At 41.1% G+C, this 23,342-nt stretch overlaps 1 protein-coding gene across 3 annotated transcripts in view; it reads left to right on the top strand.

The window, feature by feature from the left end:
* Acap2 (ArfGAP with coiled-coil, ankyrin repeat and PH domains 2) overlaps positions 1-23,342 on the top strand; it is a 110,436-nt gene that overhangs the window by 67,119 nt on the left and 19,975 nt on the right. For 2 of the 3 annotated variants that reach the window (XM_050159813.1, XM_050159811.1), the window contains exons 8-17: positions 233-328; positions 2,875-2,949; positions 8,417-8,529; positions 13,290-13,310; positions 16,390-16,441; positions 18,702-18,802; positions 19,912-20,017; positions 21,309-21,517; positions 21,775-21,844; positions 22,975-23,066. In XM_050159813.1, coding sequence (XP_050015770.1) covers positions 233-328; positions 2,875-2,949; positions 8,417-8,529; positions 13,290-13,310; positions 16,390-16,441; positions 18,702-18,802; positions 19,912-20,017; positions 21,309-21,517; positions 21,775-21,844; positions 22,975-23,066 — 935 coding nt within the window. The remainder of the gene's footprint in view (positions 1-232; positions 329-2,874; positions 2,950-8,416; positions 8,530-13,289; positions 13,311-16,389; positions 16,442-18,701; positions 18,803-19,911; positions 20,018-21,308; positions 21,518-21,774; positions 21,845-22,974; positions 23,067-23,342) is intronic. The other variant, XM_050159812.1, reaches the window with a different exon arrangement.

Raw genomic sequence — 23,342 nt, 5'->3', positions numbered from 1 at the left:
CTAAACAACTACAGTTGTTAAGATGCCAAACCACTGGGTTTTTCTCTTAGAAAAATTGTACTTTTTTTGTATTTACAAATATTTATGAAGTTCTTAAGAAAAAAAAAAAACAACTCCATTTTAAGTAGATTTGACACTTTGAGTCCTTGTGGAGTGACCTGAAATGTGGGGAGGACTCCAGCTTTTTTCGCTCCCAGCACGCCTCTGAGCTGATACCCCTCTCTCCCCTTAGATGCTGTCCTTCATGTATGCACATCTGGCCTTCTTCCACCAAGGCTATGACCTGTTCAGTGAGCTCGGGCCCTACATGAAAGATCTTGGAGTGCAGGTAACCTCTTGACTGGACTTGTTGATTCTGGGCTGCTTGTTGGTGTGCGTGTCTCTAAAGATATTTAGCATATGGTAATCTGGCTTCTCACTTACTTATAAGGAGTTTGGCACTGGAGCACATTCACACGTGGGTTAAAGGTTGAGCTAGAAGTGAACTTAAAGGTGACAATGCCTGTGTTGAATATTGACATGAGGGTTCTGAAGAAGGAACTCTTCCGGCAGGTCCGGTGCATAGCTGTGGTCCTAGTGCCTGGGAGTGAAGCTGAGGCAAGCTGAGATACAGTCCACTTTTTATACTACAAATAGTAGGATTTAGTCCTTTACTTTTTAAACTAAGTCAGTAAGCAAGTTACTGCCTTAGTTTGCTTTTATTTAAGACATTGCTTTTTTCATTTTCAAAAATTTATATTGGCTGCTTGAATAATGAAAGTCTTAGAATCATAAAGCTCCCAAGACCATTTATCTTTATCTCACAAAGATGCATCAAAATGTTTGCCCCCCCCCCCACTTGGTGGTGGCACTGTGGCTCAAATACAAATATAGAGCCTTAATGCATGCTAGGCATGTGCTTCACCACTGACTTGGCCCAAGTTACTTCGGACGGTACTTTGTATTGGGTGATGAACCTTCTTACTCTGATATAATAGTATTCATCTGTAGGCTTTTCTTTCCCAGTATACTTTGTGAGGTGAGAGAATAAGGAAAAAAATAGAATTTAGGGAAATGGGAGAAAGATAAGAGAGGAATGGGAATACCATTCAATGTTCAAAGTATATGTGTGGGAGGGGAGGAGGGAGAGGGGGAGAGAGAGAGGAGAGGGGAGGGAGGAGGGAGGAGGGAGAAAGGAGAGGAGGAGGGGGGAGAGAGAGGAGAGCGGAAGGATCCTGTGCAGAGCACATGCTGTGAATTCCATGCTTTCTGTTTTTCGTCTTCTGCCATGGGTCGTGTCCATGCCAAATGCTCTGTGTATGTGTCAGGTGAGGTAGAGTTTGTTTGCAGCCCAGCCTGAGGAAACTGGGACTTCTGTAAGAGAATCTTGGTTCTTTTATGTAGAGTCAGAAGCACAGGTCCATGGGTATTTGTGTCACAGTTAGCCTCGTGGTTAAAAGTGACTTATCAATCTTAGCCATCATTCTCACACTCCAGCTAACAGAGGGGAGGGAAGGGAAGAGAATGGTGCATATTGTCTGTCTAAGGACATTTCCTAGAAATTGTGTATGTCCATTCTGCGTACATCCCAGTGACCTGTGCTCAGTCACTCATTGCAAGGAAACCTGGGAAATACAGCTTCGTTGCCAGAAAATGATCTGGCAGAATTAGGTGTGGGGTGTTCCATTGTAAGGGAAGAGGAGGAAATAAATACTGGGAATAGTTAACCTTTTATACTGCAGAAGAGGGTAGCGTGATGTACAGACATGTAGCTTAGACATCTGGTCCAACATCTGTGTAAGGTCTTGAGGTAGGGGTGCAGCTCTGGGTAGAGTACCACAAACTCTAGAACCAAAGTTAGATCAAATTCTAAGGAATCTAAAACGGGCTGGAGGTGAAAGATTTTAGCTAGGTCACAAAAGCCAACTGCTCTGTCAGTGACTATACAGAAACATTAAACACACCACACACCACACAGACACATACAGACACACACACCCACACACCACACACAGACACAGACACACGCAGACACACACCCCCCCCCTCTGGTCCAGGCCTGGTGGGAGGGTCACACCCTGCTGTGTTCTAGGCAGTCTTTACATCTCATTGGCTTACCGTTATGAGATCACGTTGGCAGCAGTTATGAGGATCATGTGAATTGGGTTGTAGTAGACTAGTGGGAATGATTGGTTTTATCTATTTATAACTTTCAGTTTTGTGTTCTTCCCCTTCTAAACCAAGTGATTTTGCAGGCCTTGAAAAACATGTATTAAACCACATGTTCTGTAGTGGTCTGTTTAGATGTGTTCAATTAAGAGAATCTTGTAGTAGTTAAGTAAGAAGAAATTAACAGTTGGAACTACAGAATTAATATTCTTTTATTATTTTGTTTAATTTAACCCCACCTGCCCCCAAGCGTGTGGCGAGTGATGGGTCGTGTCTGTTGACGGGAGCTTGCGACCTTTGCCTTTCCTAGTTCAGCTGTCAGCTGCATTGCCTTATGCTAGTGCTGGAATAATAATAATAAAAATAATGCTTTTGTGCGTGCGCATTGTTTTGTTTATCTTGTCTGCAGCGACGAGCGTCTTCTAAGTGGGTCAACAGGCACTTTAGTTAGAGTCCTTGTCCTTTAAGGATGGAACACACACGGCTGCAATGCTCAAGACCAGGCCTCCAGCTCGGAAGCCATTCCCCCTAAGAGATCTGCTTTCTCAAAAAGGATTTAATGCTAGAAAAATGTGAATTTCTACTCAAGTGTTTAGCCAAAAATGCCCTTTTAGGTTAACATTAATCGGTTGATTTCTATTTATCTGTAAAATAACTTGGACTACGGTTTACCAAATACCTTTGTTTCTTTGACTTTTAAGTCTGTAATTTTCTTCTTTTCTTAAGTTGGATCGACTGGTTGTGGATGCCGCAAAGGAGAAAAGAGAGATGGAGCAAAAACATTCTACTATCCAGCAGAAGGTATGGGGCAACTCAGATCGACTTGCGTTTGTGGGAATGTTAGTGAATGTAGCTACCATTTCTACACAGGTCCCCTCAGTCGCTTGTTCAGTAAACCGTTCTCTTTGTGAAAGTGAACGTGCTAGATGTTAGTGCTTGCATTTTGTTATCTTCTCAGAGCAAAACATTTGCAAGCTAGATTCTCGAGCCAGTTTATAAATACTGCCTATCTAAAGGTTACAGCTTGTTAACATCTTGGCTATTATTCACAGTATCATTTAGGACACTGACAACCACCTGCCAAAGTGTGCATGCATGTATGTGTGTGGGCACAAGGCAGGGCATGAGTGTGTTCATCTGTACACATATGTGTATGTCTGTGTGAGAGAGAATGTGTGCACATTCTCGCTCTCCTCTCTCTCACTAACTTCCTAGCTGCCTCCACTCCGGGGCAGCTCGGCACATCCCTTCTGGACCCTCATTGCTTGTTAATTGCCTAAGCCTAGCTAAACTATTCTTGACAAATACTTTTAAACATGAGGATTCAATAGAAATTTGTGTTAACTTCTTTATACAAGAGTTGAGTGTATTGTGTCTGTACTTCACAGGTAATAGTCTGCGATGGGTTGGTGCAGTGACCCAAGCATAAAGGCAAATTAGGGATTGGATAGTTCTCTAGCGTATGGTGAAGATCCTTCTGCATGCTGTAAGAGATCTGTCCTCTCGATAAGCAACCGGGCCATCTTTGTTACAGATTACTTAGATTGGATCAGACATAGAAGATGTAAATGGGGAAAAAATGAAGTGAAATCAGGAGCAGGTATAAGACAGAAATAATTGTTCATGCTCAAAAATAGCATTTAGAGAAGGGAAGACTTTTTTCTTAGGCCTTCTTTACGTCAGTCACTTTTAGTTACTAGAGGAGGAGGCTAACTCCGTATTTCCTTTTGTTTAAAGACGTGATCTGTCTGTATTCCCATCCTAGCTTTGACCTCACAGCCCTCCCACTCCCTCCTCCTGTGTGCCTGGGATTACAGGTGTGCACCATCATCCCAGCTCTGGTTTAATTTGCAGGTCTTGACTTGCTGCTCCCTTTCTTCTGCTTGCCCTGTCTCTCCAGAGTCTTGCTATGCAGCTCAGACGGGCCTTGAACTTATGACCCATCTGCCTCAACCTCCTGAGTGCTGGGATGATAGCTTCACACCACCGTGCCTCCCTCTTCTTTATGCTTAGGCTATACAACATGCCATTTTGATGACTCACTTGTTTTAATGGTGTTAGTGTCACATGAATGCTAAAAGTAAGATGACAAATTATGTTTCAAAAACTATGTGATTGTTGATAAAATTGAATAAATTTTTTAATGTCTTTTTATATATTTGTTCAGTATTACACTGAAGGTCTCAAACTGGTAAACTGTCAAATAGGAGATGATTTGACTTTAAACAATGCACAACTGCCTTTATTTAAGAAAATAATGCTCTTTTTACTCATTGTGAATACTTTCTCTGCCCCTAAATGCTGACACAGGCTGCATTACAGGTAAATAAACAAACAAGCAAACAAACAAAGTCAACTGAAATGTAAGGGAAAGCATTTCTGATACTTTTCAGTTGTTTTATCAATTGTATTGATCAGTGTGAGAAGTAGCGATGCTGTGAGTGCCTGTCTGTCTGTCCTGCCCGTGCCTTGGCGTGTCTTTAGATGAACACTAACGGAATAGAGCTGCTGTGCCAAACAGCGTGCATGTGCCCACCGTGTCGAGGACGCTGGCAGACAGCACCGAGGTTCCTGATGTTCTCACCACTACACTGTGGATATGGACGTGGCATTGTGGTTATAATTTCTGCATCATCAGTAATTTCATTATATCTTCAGGTCATTAGTGGTCCCTGTTTATGAAATATCTACTCTCTTTTCTTCGATTTTACTCTCAGGCTTTTTAGCTGATGACCAAGTTCTTCATATATTCTAGATATAGGTGTTTTAGGTTTTCAGCCCTGTGTCTAGTGCTTTTGTTATTGGTTTAGCAATTCCCATCACAAAGATCGCAAATACCTCTTCCACATAGCTTTGCTTTTCATGTTTATAGCTTTGTTTTATTTGTTTGTTTTTTGTAACGATTCTGGAGACTGAGCCTCGGGCCTCATGTATGACAGGTAGATGCTTTGTCGCCGAGCTCTGTCCTCGGCACTGGCATTTAGCTCTGTAACTCGTGTAACTGGGTTCTTGTGTGTAGTGGGTAGAAATCTACTTCCTCCCGTCGATGGATTATCGCTCTTGGTGAGTTAGCAGGCCTCCTCCTCCAGTGCTCTGTGTTATGGCATGTGGCACGTGTTACTCCCCACACCTCTCCTATCTGAGGCGCTTTCTGAACTGTCTTTCCATCCCATGGTCGTTTTGTCTTAATTATCCCAACACACCACTGTCTCAGTTGTTCTCAGCTTTACAGTAACTTTTCATGTCTGAGTAAGCAAAGCTTCCACCCCCTCTTTCTGCACACTGAGTTTTGTATACTCACAAACTCCAGGAGTAATTTTGTATACTCACAAACTCCAGGAGTAATTTTGTTCTATAACAGGAACTTTTTGGGGGATTGAAGAGATGACTCAATGGGTTCAGCGCTTGCCACACTAGCCTGGTAGTCTGAACAAAGTTGTCCTCTGACCTTCCTGGGTGCTGGGACATTTGTTAGTCTTCCTTCAGGATACACACAGCAGTAATTCATTTTTTAAAAGGCTTTTGGAATTTTGATCGAGGTTATATTGAATCTGTCACAGTCTTATTCTACCTTTTTTTAAAATTCTCTTAATGACTTGCATGAGGTTTTATGATTTTCTTACATACCTTTGTTTAGGTGTATTCCCAGACCCCTACATTACAAATGTTCCTATAACTACTGCCTTTAGAAAGTCTCTGTTCTGTTTGGGCAAGATTGATTTCCCATCAAAAACATCAAAAGTGTTGATTTTATACCCAGCACTCTCATTGATGCTCTCCCTGTGTTGATTTTATACCCAGCACTCTCATTGATGTTCTCTCTGTATTGATTTTTTACCTAGCAATCTAATGCTCTTGATGCTGCTTTCTCTCTGAATTCTTTTGTGTACAGTGTCCTCTCTGTAAGCAACATCAGGACAGTGTGCATTCTTTCTTTCCACCCTTCACCTTTGTCGCTGCTCTGGTTGACTGGACCTTTCTGATAGTCTTGACTGGTGGTGGTAATAATGGTTCTTCTGGTCTCACTTGCAGGCTCAGTGGAAATGCTTTGGTTAGCTGTTTCCACTCACCCTTCTTAGTCAAGCCATCTGCTTCCTGGGCCCTGCAGGAAAGAGGCAGATGTCCTTGTTCTATCGATCTGTCTTCCAGTTTTTCTTCGCTCCAGTTGCCTTTGAGTGTCCCCTCCTAACTGTCAGATTATGAACGCATTCACAGAGATTCCAGAAGCAATATTGCATCCACTGTTACTAGCTGCTTACATATGGAACGTCCTGCAGTGTATCACATCTGAGTACTTTATTAAGGGACATTGATAATAGAAGACTCATAAATCTCAAGAAGTAGTCGAGAATCCACATTTACAGTGCATTGCACATTGAGCTAATTCTTTTTTATGCTTTATATTATTACTATTTGGTATCAGTACTATTATTACTATTTTGGTGTTGCACATGCTGGACAAGCAGACCCCATCGAGCTGCACCCCTAGCCCCATTATTTATGCTCTGAGTCTCGTAATGATTACAAAGAACCTGCAGATGCCTCAAACACAACCTTTAGTCCTCCCCAGAAACTAAAAGTAAAGCCAGCATGTGACGCCAGTAGTGCCACTCCTGGGCCTGCTCCTGACTATGTAAGGGAAGCGCACCCCAGAGATGCCGGCACCCCAGAGATGCCAGCACCCCAGAGATGCCGGCACCCCAGAGATGCCAGCACCCCAGAGATGCCGGCACCCCAGAGATGCCGGCACACTCGCGTTTCCTGCTGCACTTCACAGTGGCCAGGACGTGGAGCCACCCACGTGTCTTCAGCAAACATGGGACATGTTCATACACATGGGCACACAGAGTTCATTTAGCCTTAAAGAAGAGTAAAAGTATGTCATTTAAGGAAGACAGAAGTGGAAACAGAATAGGCAAGTATCAGAAAGATAAATAGTAAGTTCTTTCTCATATGTGGAATCTAGCCCAATATATTAATACTAAGTACATGAAATCTACACATATGAATATGTCATAATGAAACCCTATATTATATTCTATGTTGATTTAAGATGTAAAAGTAAAAGCACAAGAAACTTTTAAGATGTTGTAAAGGTGAGGGCCGGGAGGACAGCTCATTTGGTGTAGTGTGCGCTATGTAAGCATGGGGCCCTGTGGTCAGTGGTCAGATTCCAGGGACCCTGAAAAAGGCTGGGCGCCGTGGCCTACACCTGTGGAACTAGTACTAGGGGACTGGAGTAAGGTGAACCCCTGGAGCTTGCTTGCCAGCTAGTGTTGCCAAATTGGTGAGTTCCAGGTTTATTGAAAGAACCTGTCTCAAGACATAAGGTAGAGTACAATCAAGGAAGATCCCTAACGTTGATTCCTGGCTTCACATGCGTACACGTGCTCACTCACATATGCACAGATGAACATGTACACACGTACAAAGTATACATATGTTGCAGAATTCAGTTAAGTCTGGTTACTGCGCAGTGCACTCTGCTGTGAATGATGGCTGGGTTTATGTGCTTGGGGCAGAGCACTTGTCTGCTGTGTTTAGAGTTCTGAGTTCAGACCATACATGAAGTACACATGCACATACATACACAGAGAAATGTGAATTTAAAAATAGGTGTACACATAGTTTTAATGAAGGAACTTGTTTTCTATTTTTTCCAAAGAGAAAAATGTAGAAATATAACTATTCATTTATAGACTGACTTTTTATGCTTAAAATTTTTGGTTTTTGAGAAAAGGTTTCTCTGTGTACCAGTCCTGGCTGTCCTGGGACTCATTTTGTAGACTAGGCTGACCTTGAACACACAGAGATCCACCGGCCTCTGCCTCCCAAGTGGTCTTAAAGATGTGCAACTACCTCCTGAATACCGCCTGGCTTTCTTAGAGTCCTGAATTCAACCTATTTCCGTTTCATGTTTTAGCATGTTCATGTGAGGAAGCCCTGGGAGGATTCTCACCCGCTTTCCCTCTAATCCTGGTTTCTCACAGCGAAGCATCATCCATTCTGCAGAAGAGCTATCATAGGTAGAAGTCTGGCTTCCAGGGCTAGAGAGAAGGCTTCCAAGTTAAGAGCACTTGCTGCTCTTGCAGAGAGCCAGAGTTTGGTCCCCAGCACCCTGAATTGTTAGTGTGTTGAAGCACGTCTCTGTTGTTATGTTCCTTCTCCCGAGTTTGTGTAGGACTTACTGCAAACTTCTTTCAGCTCTTTTCCCTGGTTACATCTCTTTCTGGAAACACCGTTGTCTGAACTCGTGTGTCTTGTCTAGGACTTCTCCAGTGACGACTCCAAGCTGGAGTATAATGTCGATGCTGCGAATGGCATTGTCATGGAAGGGTATCTCTTCAAGCGAGCCAGCAACGCCTTCAAAACGTGGAACAGGTAACAGACTTCAAACGTTCATTGTGATTTTAACATGTCTGCCATTCTCTGCCTTTCCTTGTAATTGGCAACTCATTTTCCCCAGAACTATCTAAATTCTAAAAATTCTTACTGACTTTCTTTAGTACAGTCTACCGAATCATAAGGGTCAGGTGAAGAGTGAAAATACAGATTTTTAGATTTGAAACTAAGGGCTTAAAGGAGAAAACTAGATTTTTTTAAAACTCTTGGTCTATACTGACTAAATTCTCATATATATATAAACACACATACACATATATATGTATATATGCATATATATGTGTACACACACACACACACACACACACCACACCACACCGGGCTACAGAGCTAGTTCCAGCTCAGCCAGGACTACACAGAGAAACCCTGTCTCCATCCTCCCACCTCCCCACCCCCCGCAAAGTAAAAATTTGCAGGTCTTAAGCCCAGGTAACCCTGAGCTTTTGGCCTTTGTAATAACACGTAAGTAGGACATGAGAAGTCATGATAGTCATTATTTCTTCATTATAAATGTAATGGCTAGCAAACACTTTGAATTTTTACTTATTTTTTGTTGTTGTTTATTTTGTTTGTTTGTTTTTTCTAGACAGGGTTTCTCTGTATAACAGCTCTGGATGTCCCGGAACTCACTCTGTAGACCAGGCTGGCCTCGGATTTACAGAGATCTGCCTGCCTCTGCCCATTAAGTGCTGGGATTAAAGACGTGAGCCACTACTGCCTGGCTTGATTAATATTTACAAAATACAAAACTATTGAATGTCTTACAAGAATGGAATTATAGCCAGGTGTCATGGCAGGCACACCTGTAATCCTACCCACGAAGGCAGAAGAATTTTGAGTTCCTGGCCAGCTTAACTTGCAAAGTATGATCTTGTGTCAAAAATCACAAAACAAAACAAAAAAGAAAATATGAAGTATTTTACTATATTGATATGAAGTAATTTCATGCCTAGCAGCATTGAAAGGCGCTCGGCTCCAGTCGTCCTTCTGATGTTAGTGCTTGGTCTTTTACTCAGGGATGCCGTTTTCCCATTTGTTTAAATCAAAAAAGGACAGTTTTATAATAATTGAGAGTGGTGTTTGTGTTCTGGGTAACTGATTTGCTATTGCAGGGTTGGATGAAATGTCTTCTGTGGTAGCGGCAGGTAGGCATTCACCCAGTGATGGAGATGTTCCTAAAGGCGGGTTATTGCTAAAATCAATAGGTCTCCTATTAATGTTCATTGGGTGTACATTGTGTTAATTTAATGGGAGCCTCAGTGCTGTATTGAGATGGATTCTGATTGCACTTACTTAGATTTCTTGGTGTTGAAGTTCGAAAGCTCTCAGTGACATTTTTAAATGTCAGTGGTTTATTGAGCATTTCTCTAGTGTTTGATGTTGTAGGAAATCTAAATGGTACATGATTTTATTTGAATTTTTCTTCATTTGAGAGTGAATAAGCTGAAAAGACTGAAGATATTTAATATTAAGCCTCTGAGTTATGCAGAACTTTTAAATAAGATATGGGTACTGGAGGACCGTTATCGTGATCTGGTTATCACTAATGCTTCCAGTTATTACACAGTGAAAATGAAAAATTAAAATTGTGTTTCTTGAGCTGAAATGTAAAACTATGTTCCCTTTAAGTCCTTGGCAAATTCTGTAGCTTGTGTAGGAAACTAGAAACAACGAGTGCGCAATAATTTTATAAGATTATTCAGCCACTGTGGTTTCATAGTGTGATGCTAGAATTGAAATGTAACCTTCGGATTTGCACCTCCTTAAAGCTTAAGAAAATGAAAGCCAAGATGTATAACCACTTTGCATTTCCACCCTAGCGAGAAATGTGATCTCGGACTACAAAGCGAAGCACAGCTAGTCTTAGTGGGAGGGCCATTGCAGACCTCCTGTTCAGAGCAGTAGAGTAAGTTCAACCAAATGTGGGCCTTCTCAGTGTTTGATGAGTCATATTGACGCATTGACACTAAAGCAGAAGCGAGATCAAGTTGGAGCATCGCAAACCTCTGCTGTAGATGTGCCGTGTCTGCAGGGTGGGAAGGCATCCCTCAGACGTGGAGCTGCTGGGTCAAGGGCTGTCTGTGACCGCTGCAGTCAGCAAGGACAGGGAGATTTAGTGAGATGGCTGAAATTAAGACGGATTTATTTTTCTCATGGTTTTGTAGTCTTGAAATTAAAGATTGGATGACGTCATTGAGGGAGCTTGTGTTGCTGGTCTGTGTTTCGGAGCAGAGCTGTGTGCCTGAGATCTTGAGACAGAAAGTCAAATAGCAGGAAGGGAAATGACCAATTCCCGACAACGCACGTCCTTCAGGAGACCAGCACTGGTCCCTTGCACAGGCAGCGTCTTCAATGATGTAGTCACCGAGCACAAAGGCCCCGCCCCCTAAGGATTCCCCCCTCCTAGCTGTGCCACACTGGGAGCCAGATCTCGTGCAGAACCTTCAAGGGGACAGATGATATGCAGAATACAGCAAAAATTAGACAGGCGAGAGCAGGGATGAGGCGTATCAAATGCCTAATCTCAGGACGTGCAAGTAGTGTCCCTCCATTCATGTAATTTATCATAATACAGTCTGCTCCTCTAAGTAAGACTCTATATTCCTTAATATTAAAAACATCTCAGGGACTGGGCGGTGGTGACGCACGCCTTTAATTCCAGCACTCGGGAGGCGGAGGCAGGCGGATCTCTGTGAGTTCGAGGCCAGCCTGGTCTACAGAGCTAGTTCCAGGACAGGCTCCAAAGCTACACAAAGAAACTGTCCCAGAAAACCAAAACCAAGCCAAACAACCATCTCAGAATCCACCTCTCTCTTCAGATATTAAGCTTTTCTATTCTTTTTATGAAATTATATCATATTTTCAGAATCAACTATCAAAGATCTCCATCCTGAGGGATATGTGAATGTGAATAAGAATTCCCAAATGTTAAAAAAAATCTCCCTCATGCTTCATAAATTACACTTTACTTTAAAAGCAGTGTCTAGTATTGTATGATGCAGAATGGTAATTATGTTTTGTGTGTGAGGGCGGATGGCATAAGAATGAGAAGTTCATGGCCTATATGCATTGCCAGTCATGTTCCTGCTAAATCCCAGAGTTCTTGTTGGTGGCATCTGAACATGTAAATGTTTGATACTGTTAGCTCTATGTATGATCTCACACTTACGGACTCACCCAACTGAGAATCAACAATTTTGAGAAACACCAACTCTGTACTTAACATGGAGTTTTTTTCCTTGTAATTATTTACTCTTTTAAAAAAATGCAATAATACTATTTACATAGCATTTACATTATAATAACAGTTGTAAGTAAATCTAGAGGTGATTGAACTCAGTTAATTCAAGTCGCAGGTGGGAAAATCAACTGAGTCCAGAGAGGGCTGCATAGCCAGTCTTACTGTTTCTCTCTCTCTTCCTCCCTCCCCCCTCCCTCCCCTCTCTCTTCCCCCTCCCTCTCATCTGTCTCTCCTTCATACACTCATGTATTATGATTAAATGCAAACGCTGCATTTTGTCTTAGAGAACTTGAGCATCCTTAGATTTGGCTATACCGACACCAAGGGACTGCATGCAACAATGAGCTTTCTTATTAAGTTATTTTCTCAGTATGCAGTTTCAGTTCAGACTTTGAACACTGGACCGTATGTCTCTCTTCTCTGCCTCACAATGAATTTGGAAAGGAGGAATAACAAAGAAAACAACTGTTAATGTAACTTAGTATTTAGTTGGAAAGGCTAATAAAAGAAGCAGACTCCAGAAAATATAACCCAGCATAAAATGTATTATACAAAATTTGAAAGCAAAATGTTCTATATACTGCTGGTACAGATAAAAATGTTTTTGGTTTTTTGAGACAGGGTTTGTCTGTGTAGCTTTGATGCCTGTCCTGGAACTCTCTGTAGACCAGGCTGGCCTTGAACTCACAGAGATCCTCCTGCCTCTGCTTCCCAAGTGCTGGGGTTAAAGGTGTGCACCACCGCCTGACCTGATAAATTTTTTTTATTGGCTTTTGATTTAAAGTAAGAAGTATATACCTAGACTAAAAATGAGTCTGCTGGGCAGAGTGTGCATTCCCATGGTCCCCAAACCTGGGAGGGTGAGGCAGGAGGATTACGTGAGTTAAGTCAGCCTAGGCTACACAGCCAAGCCCTGTCTCCACCTTTCTGCTTTTCTTAAAATCACTGAGTGAGTCATGTTTATGCGTGGCCTTAAAGTCTGTCGTCATGTGATGAAGGTGGATGGGGATCGGTGGGAGGTTTACTCGGTCACTATTTTATGATCTTTGAAATTCTCAATTAGTCACCCCATTTTCTTTCCAAAAAGTTTTTATTGGCTGAAGGTTTCTGTAGGTAAAATGAGTGCTTTTCCTCCTTCCTTCCAGGCACAGCCTATTGAGGTGTGGCACAAGGCTATCTGTATTTTCTAGTTAGGACCATAGAGGCAGACAGTCAAAATAGTAATAATAAGGTAATGGTAATATAATAATTCAAATATTTGCAAAGTATTTCAGTTTCTTAAGAATTGAAATTCTGCAAAATGTATATGTTTATAATAAAACACACGATACTCTACTCGGACCGCATTGTTAAGTTGTTAGCTTACGCTCGTTTCTTTAGTGTTTTTTTTTTTTTTTGTCTTATTTTTGTATCATGCTGGCCCTTTGCTTATTTGCATTTTCTTTCTTTTATGCCTTTCCCTGTTGTTTTAACCCTGCCCCATTTTTTCACATGACAGGAAAAAACCCGATCACATCAGGTACCAAATAGCTTCCTGCCTTCCTCTTCTTATCCAGTTTCCTCTGTAGCACGAGAAAGCCTGATTAACCCATGTTCAGTTGGATTACTTGCAATGGATAAAAAAAATCTCTTTATGCTCTAAATTGGAACAAAAATACAAGTGTTTATTTGAGGAAGAGACCTTTTGGTCGCCCCTGACCTCAGTTGGTTTGATCTGGGGAAGGACGGCTGATGCAGTCGATGCAGACCAAGTGTTAGGCACACCCTGTGACATGTTTTTTGACATAAAATAGTGACCTGTGTTTAGGATGGAGCAGCAGCTGGGATGAGAGAGACTCCCTTGCCTGGTCATAGGTGCTCTCTTCTGCTTTATTCCCATGGAAACAGCAAATTGAATTGAATAAATCAGTGCATTTGGCCTTTAATTTATATTAAATGGTTGGCTAGCACCAAAATATGGCCCCATAATTTATAGAGTTCTAGTTATAAACCTTTTTCAGATTTAGAACTGTAACTTTTACCAATATTTTTGATGTTGAGAACAAACATAGCAAAATATATTTGATTTTTATAAATTTATTTTTTTCCCATTTAACCTAAAATTGGCCAACTGGAAATTTTTCTTCATATGTAATAGTATTTATTTTTTAAAAAATAGATGTAACATTTTGGTTTAAATTATACTAAATTACTTTTATTGACACAGATACAAAATGTGTTTTACTTTCTTACACATAAGAGACTAGAAGCCAACTATACTTTGTGCTCTACTTTTTAGTCTTGTAGACTGTGTACTCTGTTAGCACAGTGATTTCCAAAGCTTGTCTCTTCACTCTAGTTACAGTTTATGTAGTGCTTTAAAATTTCCTGCAAGAAGTGCTTCAAATACTAAGTATTTCTCTGTATGTAGGTAATTCATAGGCTGCGAGCTGTTCATCATACGTTTCCTTTCTTGGAAATATTAATAGTCACTAGTATTATTTTATAGGAACAGCTAAAAACTCTATCCCAGTGGTTGGAAAGAGAACTCAGTCACTAACGTGCTTGCCTTGCACATGAGAGGACCTGGGTTTGATCTCTCACCACCCCCACACAAATGTCGGGTGTGGTGTCATGTGACTGAAGAGGGAGAGACATATAGATCCCTAGGGCTCGACAGCCAGCTGCTCTACCCATTCGTGAGTATACGAGACCTTGTCTCAAAGGAGTTGGGCAGTGCCCTAAGTATGATCCCCAAGGCTGTCCTCTGGACTCCATGTGCATGTGCATATATGTGCATGCACACTAGAGCACACGCATGCACTCCCCAGATATGCACATATATAAGTTTCGTTACCTTTAGGTACCTGGTTAAAGTTCTGGTTGGCATTGGTTGTGTGTCTCTAATGGTAGCAGAAGGAAGATAGTGTCAGACTAACTCATCTTTATAATTCATTTTTCCCTACCTATGATGTATTATTATGCTTTCTTTAAGGAAGTAGCAAATGAAGAGAAATTTGTACTGTCTTTTCTAAGTATTTTACAAAATCCAGTGATGGAAAAATGTCACCCAGAAGCAGATGAATATCAGGGAAACTGACCTTCAGAAATACATATGCTCCATAAGGCTAATAACTGGAGGGCATGGTCTCCGATGGAACCGGGGCATTTATCTAGTTATTATTAGTAGTATTTCTAGGGAACACTGTCCCAAGATGGACCAGGTCAAAAGACCTCAGAAGCATGAAAAGTTTGCATTTTTATATGGATGTCTTTTATTTAATAAAAGTGTAGTTTTTCCCAACTGTGTGAGATAACCACTATGATACACAGCCCGTACATTTATTAATATAGTTCGCCCTCCTCAAATGAATTTTATGACAACATTTTAATCAGATTCAGAGATTGTCTCCATTGCATGTCATCCCATGTGGCAGGGTGCGCCATTTGGTTTGTGTGTAGGACTTTGATCTAACATTTCTAACCGGCTGCCTGTCCCCACGAGAGCCGTGGAATTCTTCCTTTTCTGGTCTGTTGATTTGCATTCAGCGGCACCCACGTTATTTTACTTAGATGCTTATTTAACACAACAAACTCTCTCTCAATGAAAAAGGTGATGCATTTTTAAGTGTCGAGAAAACCCACCCACCTGGTAAAAAGCCTGAGACCCTAGGATGTATTCGGGGCTCCTTCTCAGCTTTGGAGAAATAACTAAAAATTTGAAAATAGAAATTCAAAACACCTGGATATAATTTCTAGCAATTTGTATTATTGTCAATGAAAAGGTAGAATCTCTATCTTCTAATAGATTAATAACTAATGTTTATATTAAAAATCATCTCATATAAAACTAATTTAAAAATAACAAATACTGTTCACTTTTCATGCTTGGTGAGAAGTTTTGCTTCTTTTATGAATGGCTTTTGACTGTGATTTTTTATGTATTTATTTCTTTTTCTTATGTTAATAAACTAGAATTAGTGCATATGGCTTACATTACCTACATTCATTTTTCTAAAGAAGAGTGTGAGCAGATTGTTTTCCTAATAACTTAGCAGTAATGAGGAGAGCCATTTAAACAGTTTGGGGGTCATATATATATGGTAACAACAATGTAATTCACCTGAGAAGTAAGGGCTCTTCCATGGAATAAAGCTAGTGATCATCTTATCTTTGATACAGTCCTAAGTCTCTGTTTTGCTGAGGATCAAACATTTGATGAATTAGCTTCTGAAAGGTTGAAAATAAAGCACCATTTACCATATATAAATGGACATTTTATTTGTAATTTAAGTTTTCTTTATCATAAAAGTAGATATTTGAAGGAAAAGATAATATTTTAGTACCTCACAAAAAACACCCTGTGAGTTTTTACTTTTAAAATAGTTATGGTCTTAGCAGGAAAACCAAAACTTTTGTTATTTGTGACATAAAATGAACCAGAACAGCATTTGCCTCCCTAGCCTGGGATTGTTTAACATGCTTATTCTTAGTCTTCGGTAGTGATGTCATGTGCTTCAGTTTACGAGAACAAAGCAGTGCATTCCCAACACCATCACCCTACACCGCCGGGGGATGACTGAAGGTACGCCATCTTTAATCTGTTTGTCTTTGTCTAGACGCTGGTTCTCCATACAGAACAATCAGTTGGTTTACCAGAAAAAGTTCAAGGTACGTATGTTCTTTATTAAGCAGTACAGTGAAAACTGATAAGTTCCGTTTCTAGTTCTTTGCCTGTTTGTCTTGGTGAACACTGAAGTCCATAAATATCCATATGCAAAATTCTGAAATTGCTGTTTATTGGCTTTGTTTGGGTATGCATAACAAGTGGAGTGGAAGCTGTCAACCCTTGATCCTTGAAAGCAGAGTGATTTGATTCTCAATTTTTTTTTTGAGAAATTTGTTTTTATTTGTGTGTACATGTGTGTCTGAGTGCAAGTTTGTGCACGTGACTGCAGTGCCCCCAGAGGCACTGGGTTTTGTCTTAAAGCAGCTCTGGCCAACTTGAAACTCACTGTGTAGGCCAGGCTGGCCCTCAACTCACAGAGATCTGGGGCCCTCTGGCTCCTGAGTGCTGGGATTAAAGTTGTGCGCCACGTGACCTGCATTATTTTTTATCATTTTTAATTGTGAGTATGTATGTATCTCTGTACGTGTGAATGTAGTTGCTCACTGAGACCAGTGGTGTTTGATCCCCCAGGAGAAGGAATTAGAGGTGGTTGTGGGCTGTCTTATGTGGGTGCTGAGAACCCAATTCTGGTCCCCTGTGAGCAGTAAGCAGCCTTAATGGCTGAGCCTTTTTTTTAGCCCTACGGTTATGAATTCTTCTTTTTTAATCAGCGTTTTCCTTTTTGCTTCTTTGCATGTGTATGGGTATTTTGCCTGTATGTATGGGCACTGTATGGTACATGTCTCTGTACCATGTATACAGTGCCCAAAAAGGCCAGATAAGGGCATCAAATCCCTGGAACTGGAGTTACAGATGCTGGGAGTCGAACTTGGGTCCTCTGGAAGAGCAGCCAGTGTTGTTAACTGCTGAATATCTTTCTATCCCTTTCTATACGGATTTTATTTTTATTCTTAGTTATGATGTGGATATGTATGTCTTGAATGTGGATTTGTACACTTGAGTGCAGTGCCTGTGGAGGTCAGAAGAGGGCGCCACACCTCCTGGAACTGGCATTACTCCCAGGTAGCTGTGAGCTGCCTGACCCTAACCCTGTCCTCCACCAGAGCAGTGTACACTCTCAACCACTGTGCTGTCTCTCCAGCTCCAGTTCAGATTTTTTTTTTTCGGTTTTTCAAGACAGGGTTTCTCTGTAGCTTTGGAGCCTGTCCCGGAACTCTCTGTAGACCAGGCTGGCCTCGAACTCACAGAGATCCGCCTGCCTCTGCCTCCCGAGTGCTGGGATTAAAGGTGTGCGCCACCACCGCCCGGCCGGAAATTTTAATTCCTAGTTTTAAGGTGTTTTGTGTACCAAGATTCTTACCTTCATCTTATAAGTCCTTCTGTTAGTTCCGTGGCAGGAGTAACCCTGACATCCCATGGTACCATTTTGAGGCTGCAGACGGTTTGTCTTTTAGAACACGTTAGCTTAGGACCAATGGTGACCACAAAGAGTGCTTTAAAATTACGGAAGTCAAAGTGTATGCTGTCAGTAATGTAGACAGGAACCCTGTCTTTGTTACCACTGTGTTTATGTGTTTTCTTGGCCTCATTTCAAGGCAAGGAATTTTATGTGTTGGAAAGGTGTACTGGGAAGGCTAGTGAGAATAATGCTAGACCCTGGAAAGAAAATCATTTGTTAATTGATAGTGTGCTTCTCACTTAGCCCTTGAATGGCAGTCTGTGAACCATAAACATCTGATATCCGCTTTGCTGTGAGATGGCCGCACTAGTCACAGGCTCTTGTGGACTTTGTAGTTAATCCATCGGTGCTTTCTCCTGATTTTTTGCACTGGTATTTTAATTAGGGAATGACAAAATCTTTTCTCTTTCTTGTAAGAATTTTAAAAAGAATTTACCAATTTCTCGTTGTTTCTCATCGGGCTATTTAAAACATGATTCGTTACCGGTTTCTCTTTGGGGAGAACGTAGCTCTTCTATATGTGAGTGGGAACCCAAAGAGTAATGGACATCAGTGGGATGGAAGAGGGCCAACAAGGAGATAATTTTTTGAGTATTCGTTAAGTGCCAATTGTGTGTCAATCCCTTCTCTAAATGATTGCACTTACTATACATAAAGTAGTTGGATGAGGCAGATTAAAGGAACAATATAGGATTGCCTCTGTTAGTTCTATATCTTCATAACAACACTGTGATAAAATACAGACCGTCTAAATGAGGCCGGATTTTGGAGTGTGTTTGGAGTTTATTGTTGCTGAGTGCTGGGAGCTAGGTTGATGAACTGAGCTTGCCTCCTTGCTGTAGGACAGCCCCACGGTGGTGGTGGAGGACCTCAGGCTGTGCACGGTGAAGCACTGCGAAGACATAGAGCGGCGGTTCTGCTTCGAGGTGGTCTCTCCAACAAAGTAAGACGTTCACCACAACTTGAGAATTGTTTTTATGTTTACGTAGTTTGTCTGAAAGACTTTACCAGATCTGAGAACTCTGATTTATGATTATCAGTGTAACAAAAGAATTAATGTTTTAAAAATGAATTCCATTAGCAATTGTAGATGTTCTGTCCAAGTACTTATGTAATTTCTCTCCATGTATCCCAGTCTTTCGAATCTGTAGAGATCGCTGTTTATTTACTTAGTGAGGCTGTGAGCATGTTAGGCAAGCACCCACTACTGAGCTCTGTCCTTCCTGTAAACACGTTTATGTGAAAACCTGGTAGACAGTTTTGTTTGTATCTTGGTGATAGTGAGAACTGAACTCAGAGCCTTGAAGTTGTCATTCTCCTGTCTCAAGCACCAAACCTAGTCCACGTGAAAACTTTTTAGATATTATGTTAAATTGAAAGTGTGTGACTTTGAATTTCATTTTGCACCACTATTAAAAAGAAGCAGTGTTCTGCTTACATGGTGGAGAGAAAGGGAGGTAAAGGATATGAGAGAATACACACACACAAACACCACACAGACACATTGGCACACATACACACACCACACATGCATACCATACACACACACACACACAACACATCATACACAGCACATCACACACACACTACATACACAATACATGCACCCACGACACACACATACTACACAGACACACACACAGATATATACCACAGACATACACACCCCTCACACACACATCACATATCACACAGACACACAAGGTACACATACACACCACTCAGGCATACACCACAGACATACATACACAGCATACCATACACACATACCACACAAATACCCACAGACACATACCACACACACACAATACATCACACAGACACACACAGCACATCATACACACAAACACACAGTATATTACATGCACAGACACACACATAGCACATAGAACACACAGATACACACACACACGGTACACAGACTTAAAGTCAGGCAAAACACCAATGCACATTTTAAAAATGTACTTAGTAGCATAGTGAGGAAAAATAAAGTGTATGGATTTTTTTCTCTCCTGACTTACTGTCTGACAAAATGATGCTCTTTCCTTGCAGAAGCTGTATGCTCCAGGCAGATTCTGAAAAGCTTCGCCAGGCCTGGATTAAGGCTGTTCAGACCAGCATTGCTACTGCCTACAGAGAGAAGGGCGATGAATCAGAGGTTAGTAGAGGTGTCGTCAGCATCGTGGGACCTACTGCTAAATGTTTTCAGTTTCACTTGTAGCATATGGTTATGGCATCCTTCTTATGAACATAATTTTTTTTTCTTTTTTTTTTTTTTGGTTTTTCGAGACAGGGTTTCTCTGTGGCTTTGGAGCCTGTCCTGGAACTAGCTCTGTAAACCAGGCTGGTCTCGAACTCACAGAGATCCGCCTGCCTCTGCCTCCCTATTGCTGGGATTAAAGGCGTGCACCACCATCGCCCGGCATTATGAACATAATTTTATGTAATTGAAATGTTGTAAAATCTTAGGCTCAAGTTCTTTTTGTTTATCTTTCTGCATGTTCTTTCTTCCCCTTTCTTCCTTATTCGTGTGTCTCAGATTGACTCACGTCTGTAATGTGCATGCATCCTTCTGATCCTGTGTAGGACCCGGAGCCTGCATAAGGCTGTGCTTTTTAGGTGGATATTGACCTTATTCTCTGAAGACAGTAGGAGTTTCACATCCCTGCGCTAGTCTTGTTTGCTCAGCTCTTCCTAATTCTGTATGTTTTCAGAAAGACAAACAATAATCAAATTCTATTTCCAGTGCTTCTGGGCTAACACACTGGCTCGTACGGGGCAGAAAGTTTTTCAGCATGAAGACTTTATATCTTTAATTGCTTATAATCAAGAGCCACATCTTTGGATTTGGTTGATTTTTGCTGCCTCTTAGCTAAGGCTTATTAAATACTCTATTATTGGTGTGACCTTGCGCTTAACCAATTATCTTTTTGTATATTGTATTTTGGTTTTGGCTCATTCTGAAGGTGATATATTTTCTAGCATGTCACTGTGTCATAGCATAGTTTTTCTAGTGATTAACTGTAGTAGTTGAAATACCTTATTTATAGTTAACACCTTTGGGATGTGGCTTGAAATACTTTATCTTTTTGCTTGCTCTCTTCTTTCAGAAGAGCCTTCCCGTGTAGCTCAGGCTCTCTGAGCTTGTGCCCCTCCTGCTTCAGTCTCCCACTATGGCTTTCCTTTCTGTCCTTGTCTCTTGTTCATATGTTCAGTGACAGTCGTCACGTAGTTGTTAATGTGTATTTTTCCTCTTCATTGATGGAGCCTAGTCATAAGACCCTCAGGTTTTCCGTTCTTTAATCTCCATTGCAGAGAATAATGCCTATCCAAATAGATGTTTAATTTATGGCCTCGAAACTTTTGCTTGTAGTATATAACATGTAGCGTGTTCCTACAGTCCTTTACAAAAAGTATTAAAACTACCAAATAATTCTTAATTCTTTTAGAAGCTGGATAAGAAATCATCTCCATCAACGGGAAGCCTAGATTCTGGAAATGAGTCAAAAGAGAAATTATTGAAAGGAGAGAGCGCCCTGCAGCGTGTGCAGTGCATCCCTGGTAACACCAGCTGTTGTGACTGTGGGCTGGCAGACCCACGGTGGGCCAGCATCAACTTGGGCATTACCTTGTGCATCGAGTGCTCTGGGATTCATCGGTGGGTGTGCTCACTCAGAGTGGGAGCGTTCCTTTGGGTTAGATGCGAGTTGTAAATTACTGTGTGTTCTTGTTAGTGGGTCTTTCCAGATTAACAGTGTATATTTATGCATTTTATAAAGTGGATAATTTTGGTTTTGTAAAGTGTTTAGAAAACTTTGATTCATCATTTTGTTATTAACCAGAGGGTCCATCCATATTTATATGTGACTTGATAACTTTTATTAAAAGTAATGCAATCTTTTTTTCTCCATGTAGGAGTCTTGGGGTTCATTTTTCGAAAGTACGGTCTTTAACTTTAGACACTTGGGAGCCTGAGCTTTTAAAGGTGAGATATATATATTTGCATGGAAATGTTTCACAGGCAATTGCAAATCTCCTCTAGCTGAGATGAACTAGCACATTGGGGAAGTTAAGACTGAAGCAGAGAAGTAGATTGACCAGGAGAAAGCAAGTGTAAGAAGTTAGAGCATTCAACAAGGAGTTAGGAGGTGTCTGGTGATAGAACTCAGGTACAGGGTGAATCCGTCAATTATTTCAGCAAGCTCTGTGCTTGATGGGTTTTTAGTACTTCTATAAAGTGGGAGTGAGGGCATTGTTTAAGAAGATTTATTTATTTTATGTATGAGTACTCTGTCTTCATGTATGCTTTTGTGCCATAAGAGGGCCTCAGACCCCACCATAGATGGTTGTGAGCCACCATTTGGTTGTTGGGAATTGAACTTGAGACCTCTGGAAGAGCAGCCAGTGCTCTTAACCTCTGAGCCATCTCTCTAGCTCCATAAGGGACATTTTAAAAAAGATGTCTAATTTTAATTTTCTGTTTTTGAATTGGCCGTACTTGCTGTCCTAACTGCATTGATATTTAATTGTTAAACTTCTTGCCCAACCATGAGCCTAGGCACAGTCAGGAGTTTGATATATAGATAGACTTGATAGATATGACTTTTGTTTAGAGGTTTATTGTTACTGTTATGTGTATGTGTCTGAGCCTGAATATGGATATATGCACTAAGTACAGGTGCCTGCAGGGGGTGAAGGGTCAGGTCCCTTACAGTTGATGTGAGTGCTGAGACCTGAGCTTGGGTCCTCTGCAAGAGCAGTGCAAGCCCTTTAATTACTGAGCTATCTGTCCAGTCCTGATTTTAAATACTGCTATATATGTAATACATCTGGATGGATGGATGGATGGATGGATGGATGGATGGATGGGTGGATGGATGGATGGTTTCTGTTGGGTACCTGTTATAGGAGTAATAATGTTCTGATAAAGAATAGCAAATGGGTAATTATATCATTCTTTGGCCCATTTTAACTTTAAATTTTCTTTGTGGAATGAACAATTATAATATATAAAGAGGAATTAGTTAGTTGTACCCACCTTAAGGACTTTTGAAGTTTAGCTTAATTTTAGGACTTTTAATTTATTGCTTGCTTGTTTGTTTTCCTGCCAAACAGCTTATGTGTGAATTGGGGAATGATGTTATAAATCGTGTTTATGAAGCCAAGCTGGAAAAGATGGGAGTAAAGAAGCCACAGCCGGGACAGAGGTACGGTCGTCTCAGTGTGCTCTCCTCCCTAGCCACAAATACGCTGTCACTTTATTCCAGCACGGCTGACACAGGACGTGGGTGCGGGGTTTAGAAGCCATCCTCTCTTGTGTTTAAATGTGACCTGTCTGTCTTCAGTGTGTCCGTCAGACCCGTGCTTCTTGTAGGTGTGCTCACTAGACCGCTACACCTTCCTGGGCTGTCAATCATTTATAGTCAAGTGTAATCATCTTTAGATGACATGGAATTGTTAAGAAAAATTTAAAAAAATCTCTA

Source organism: Alexandromys fortis, unplaced genomic scaffold, assembly GCF_014885135.2.
Source record: "Alexandromys fortis isolate MF-2015 unplaced genomic scaffold, M_Fortis_MF-2015_v1.1 scaffold_119, whole genome shotgun sequence".
NCBI lineage: Eukaryota > Metazoa > Chordata > Mammalia > Rodentia > Cricetidae > Alexandromys > Alexandromys fortis.
Note: the sequence above shows the minus strand (reverse complement) of the source record. Positions and strands in the feature narration are given on the sequence as shown.